General features: G+C 41.1%; 1 protein-coding gene across 1 annotated transcript in view; it reads left to right on the forward strand.

The window, feature by feature from the left end:
- lrpprc (leucine-rich pentatricopeptide repeat containing) overlaps positions 1-6,000 on the forward strand; it is a 56,659-nt gene that overhangs the window by 7,215 nt on the left and 43,444 nt on the right. The window contains exons 12-13 of the mRNA XM_020650240.3: positions 4,464-4,582; positions 4,680-4,770. Of these exons, the coding sequence (XP_020505896.2) occupies positions 4,464-4,582; positions 4,680-4,770 (210 nt within the window). The remainder of the gene's footprint in view (positions 1-4,463; positions 4,583-4,679; positions 4,771-6,000) is intronic.

The raw sequence follows: 6,000 nt of genomic DNA on the forward strand, positions 1-6,000 counted from the left end.
TTATGATATCATTGGTTTCTGAAGTATATAATTTTATAAAACGATGGCTAGCTACTCTTAAATATCAGTGTACCTCTTTTTGAATGGCAGATATATCAGGATAAAAAGTTATAGTTTTGTAAATCATCTCAGTGACAGATAGCCGGCATGGGGAGACTTGTCAGTATTCACATCTCATTACTGAACATACCTTGTCAGATATGCTCAGTAGAGGCTTTGCTTTTAAGTGCTTTATTTATGCTGAGCTCTGGCTCTCTCTTTGGGGTTTTTTAGAGCGATTAATAAATGATGCATTTTCCTCCTGTCAGCTAATTGACGGCATTTGAGCTGGCAGGAAGGAGAAGCTGGTTAGACCGGTGCGGCGACGGCGCAGATTGACTTCTCTGTGTGGTCCAGACAGATTCTCCGTTTGAATGGTGAGATGCTTCAGCGCCTGGCTTGGCAGCTTGAAGAAGAGGATTAGACATGTGTTTAAACATGCACAACCACACACACATACGTTGACACAAGCTCTTACTTAGATTCTCTAGCTCCACAGTCCCAAAGCCACACAAATAAGTCGGACCACATCCATTTAGTTGTCACAGTGCGGAAAGAAGGAAGGAAAGTGGAGAAAGTTCTCTTTTGCTCACACTCGCTTGTTTCCGACAGTGTTAGCCTTAACCCTCATGAATCATGCAGCCTCTTTTTTTTTTCTCCTCTCTCTCTCTCTCTCTCTCGCTTACACTCATTGGCTGCAGGAGGTGTGTGTGTGTCCACGATTGTGAGAGGAAAAGGGAGGGGCCTTTTGGGGGCCAGTGCAGGTGATGTGACTGATGCGGAGTGACTTGATTTCATGTAAATGCAAGCGCTCTGAGGGAATTCACTTTGGATTACGCGCCCCACTGTGCACGGCCCATGAAATATTAAGCGCCGTGTCACTTTTTGTCCACAGGTGTCACTAGCGGGCAGAGAGGGTCAGAGCTGTATAGTTGAAGGAGAACAACAAGGGGGAGAGAGGGGGAGAAGAAAAAAATCCCCTTTTGATGAGGTGTGGATTTGGCGGGTTTAGCGGAAGCATATGCTGGCCTATAGTTCCCACCTGCCGCCAGCTAGTCACCGCTTGTCAGTCCTCAGATGCAGCGCCTTCTTATCACTTCTGACATGGAGGAGTAAGAAAAAATGCAGAGAGAGGGAGGGGAAAGTGCAGAGGAAGGGGTTGTTTCTAGCCTAATGCATTTTGGTTGACGAAGGATCTAAAGGTTGTTTAGTCTGCTGCACAGACCTTATGCGACCCCTTTTTTTTTAAACACTTCTTGAATGCAGCCCTTTCGGTCAAATACTGTGGGCTTCATTTAAGACTGCAGCATCAAGCTTACAGTAAAGTCCTCCATGAACTCTATTGTGGGCTCAGCACAGTTAACTTCTGGGACAAGAGCCAAACATCACCTTGATATAAAAACATGAACCCCATCAAGGTTGAAATTGCAGCTCTCTTGCCTCACAAAATGGAAACGCTCTTGTACTCTTCTTCTGTTTTCATACAACAAGCGGTCATTGCCTTGCAGCAAACAAAGTCCACCTTCAGAGAGTCAGAGACACTGAGAGATCCAGAGACAGATGGTGTTGGAGGCAAAAGAAAAGGAGAAGTGACAGGTACTCATGTCCAAGGACGGGAGGAGATGACAGCAACCGGTTCACTTCACTCCTCTTTTCCTCTCTTTTTCTCCATCCTCACTTCTCGTCTGTGACAGTTAACCTGCAGACATGAATCTGATGATGATATCTTGTGACCACTGCCATGCTTAACTCACTCCTTTGATACTTCATGCCCTGGATGCTATGTCAGGCTTTATGCTGACCAACCTGGAGAGGCCTCTACTCTTCTCAGTTCTCCTCTACGCTGTATCTTCTATAAATTTTTCGGACAGGGGAGAGAGCAAAAAAGAGTTACACACATGTGAGGATTATGGACTGAAAAGTAAAATACCTAGAGGCTGAAGAGCACAAGTGACACAATGTGTATAATATTGGATGTTATTTTTTTCATGTTCTCACCGGTTTTCTCATTTCTTTCCAACTTTTTTTTTTGTTTTTCTTCACAACGCAGATTTGACAGGTTAGCCACATTTTAAGATGCCTTTTGTTTAAGCTGCATTGGCCCCGACCAAAGCTAAACTGAGGGCTTTTTTTTGTAGTATTCCGAACTATAATTTCTTAGCCAAGGCATGCAGTGAATCTCTGCTGTAAGACTGTGTATACAGGAAGTGAGGCGCAAGAACATCCTGGGGCAGAGTTGACTTGCAAAAAAAAAACAAAAAAAACTGACGCACAAACTGTTTTGCTGGATGACGAAAAAAGTGCTGATCCTCCTGAAAGCTCACTTGCAGAAGCCAGAAAGCGCATGTGTGAGAGAAGGCTTATGCATTTATACACCCAGCTCTCCATTCACTTGTTTTCTGTCTGTCTGGCTCACCGTGAAATTGATTATGGATTATTCAGGAGGAAAGCAGGTGCTCCCTCTCTTCTTTCATAAAAAAAAAAAGGGCTATGAAAGCGATGAACGGGGTGGATGGCAGACCGGATGGATCCTCCATTGAGAAGAAAGCTGAAGATCGCCTGTTTACTTTTTCTTGAAAGCGGGGTAGATGGAAAGTGAGAGGGGCGGATGAATGAGTGATGTGGAGGGATGGATGGAGTGGTTCAGGTAGCCTTACCTGGGATAATGCAGCCCCAGCCTCAGGTTTTAATGGTGTATGAAAGCCCGGGGCTCATGTTTTATTCAGCTAAAGAGAGAGTCTGCCAGGTGAACACATACATCCCAAGAGGATGTAGAATTAAAGAGCCATATATATGTGTGCGTGTTTGTGTGTGTGTTTTAGACTCTTGAGTGGGGAGTAAATAACACACAGCATCCTGAGGTGTGTCAACTCAAGGAAGCACTTTAGGGTCGTTTGTTAAAGTCTGCATGGGAACAAGGAGTATTTGTACTCTGGATAGAGTCATATATAGCATATAGATTCAACCAGCAATTCACGCTGACAATGTACACACACACTCATGGAGACCAGTGTGTGTCCTCATTTAGGCCCATGTCCTTCATGGGCATGCTCCCAGACACATATGCAAAGTGCTGCAGCGGCTTCTTCACATGCGCTTACACTAACAAACAGTAACACACACACACACACACACTCTTGCGGGCACATTGAGAGTGCACGAGTGGCTCCTGCATATGCATGTGGCTGTTTTGGCCTTCTTCCCTGGGGCAGGACCTCAGGGCTCCGCTGGAGAGCAGGGCAGTGGAGCCCACTTCAGGCCCACTGCATGTTTTTGTACTCGTATCTGCAAATTCCAGGTACAGAATGAAGCAGACAGTGGGGGTTTCGTTGACGGAGAGTATTTGTGTTCTGGGGCTGCTAGTGCTTTTTTCAGATTAATAGAAAGTATGTTCTAGGTCTGAGCATGGAAGTGTGTGTGTGTATCCTTAAAATTGAAGCATTCAATGGATTAAATAAACAAAAAAAGTTTGTTCTGTTTTGCCCATGTCATAAAATATTTTCCTATTTACATCACTTCCTACAAAAAATGAACAAACTTATTATGATTGCTTTCATGACAGGGATGTGATTCTTCCAGAATTTCAAATCGGAAATTCCCCCAGACTTTATTTAAATCTATTTGAGAGGGACAGATACAATATACATAGACAAACAGCAATCCAACACAAGTATTAGTATTTATATTAGACGCTAATTTGCAACTCTTGTCCCTAGAGGGGCTTTTGTGAAAATAAAATATTTAAATAATCCATGAAAGTGTGTTAAACAAATAAACTTTACCTGGAAATGCAGCCTGGTTGTATTCAAAAGTAGAAATGTTTCTAGAAATGGAGAAATGTTTAGGGCTAAAACGTTTCTGGGGGAGAACTCTAGATGCTCCTCATCTGAATCATGTCAACTACCTCAACTTAAATATTTAACTAGTGAATGGCATTAACAAACAAATATTTTAAATAAACTTAAGTTATAGGTACAGTATTTGTGTAATTTAAGCATTGAATACATTTTTCTACTTTTTGGTGCTTCTATGGTTTGCATGTCTGGCTGTGTGGGGGTATTTCTTTGGATCCTTTGCCAATCCCTGATAAGAGAGATGAAAAAAGGCAGAAACAATGACTGTTATGTTTGAAAAGTTGTTTAATACAGATATTAAAAAGCACATTTTATTGCTTTTAAAATGTATTTATGTAAAATAATTAGTAAATATTCTTAGGTTTGCAGCTAATCGCTGAAAACAAAGAACAGTTACTTCATGGATCTCAATTTTGAATTGTTTTCTGATATCATTCTCATTTTTTAAACGTATTTTGTTTCTGTCCTTGATCTAATTTTATGATTTGTGTTTGTGCATTAAAGCTTAAGCCCAACCAACTTATTGTCTGAAAATCAAAGAGTTGATGTGAATGTATTTGTTGGTTTTAGGTGTGATCGAGGTGATAAAGGGTATGCAGGATCTCGGTGTGTCCCCTGATGTCGAAACCATAACTAAGTACATCCTCCCCGTCTTCCAAAACATGGAAGCAGTCCGACAGGCATTCCAGGTAACCCTTAAGACAAATTATTTGTGTTCCTGCAAGTGTGTCTTATTTCACTTGGTATGGGTGCATTAAAAAGTTGTTGCTGATTTTCTCTGTTAAGGAGGCGGGCATTTCTTTGGAGTCAGAGAACTTCTGGTCTTTAGAGGTCCGCTCGATGGCTGTTAACAACCTGGCCGAACTCTGTGCCAAATGTAAGCATTCACACACACACACACACACACACACACACGCTCACACATACACACACACGCTTCCAAAGACAAGGCTCTTCTATATCTCGGGCACCAATCATCATAAAAATTGCTGCTTTCGCCTGCGGGCTAATTGGACCAGTGTTAACAAATGCGCACACATATTCACTCATACATTCACGCACTTTCTCCTGTGTGCTCATCAGGCCTTTTAAGAGATTAGTCTGTGTGAATATGTAAAGAGCGAGAACGAGAGGCGCCTCGACTGGCAGAGGGATGGGATGGAGAAGGCTGTTACATAATGGATGACTCTTCTTGTTTTCTGTATTTCATCACATTTTAAGTCTCAAAACATCCACCACTCGTTTTTTTCACATACGTTGCTCCGTGTCCTCGTTTTTGTATCTCAGAGTTCCCTCTCCTCAAGATATTAAGTTATCAGTGTTTTTTTCCACATTTCATATATTTGTCTTTGCCATGCAGAACTGTCTTAAACACAGAGCAACTTCTGAATGTTATCAAAAGAAACCAAACATTTTTAGGTTCTAAACATGAATAATTCTCTGCTTTTTCTTATTTAAAAAAATCATTATAAATGGAAAAAAATGACCTAAAGACACATGAGGAGAACATTTCAACCTGTGATAATCCTAACTGGTAATGACCATATATCACATTTCTAATAACGTAAATCTTAATTAGACTCCTCACCACTGTCCTTTATACAAACTTTAAACGGTTAAAGATTCGACAATAGATACATTGATTGCAGTTCTTGAAATCTATTTGACTTTAAATTCCTTGGGGGTTTTCAGTAAGACAAAAGAAAATTGAAGCTTCAGTAGACAGCTCCAAGATGAAGACGTGGTGATTTAGTGAGTTTCTATAATACATTGAATAACCTTTATTTATATAGCTTATTTCTGAACCAGAGGTGGTTACTAACCTCGGAGGAGGTTGATATAGTCATAAGTAACTTTCAGGGACCTCAATCAATCAGCTCAAAAAATATGCCTGACTCAAATGCAGGGAGGCAAATCTTTGAAAATTACTCAACTTGAAAGAAATACAAGCAACATGTTTGTATTTGAGGAAAAACTACACTTCTTGCAGTTGGTTAAATGTTATTTGATCATATGGGGAAAATATCTTAGAGCCCTTTCAGAGTGTCGATGTGTCCACATAAAGACAAGTTGTTGCTGTCTTTTCTCTTTCTTTCCCTCTTGTTAC

This window comes from Labrus bergylta, chromosome 10 (genome assembly GCF_963930695.1).
Source record: "Labrus bergylta chromosome 10, fLabBer1.1, whole genome shotgun sequence".
Classification (NCBI taxonomy): Eukaryota; Metazoa; Chordata; class Actinopteri; order Labriformes; family Labridae; genus Labrus; species Labrus bergylta.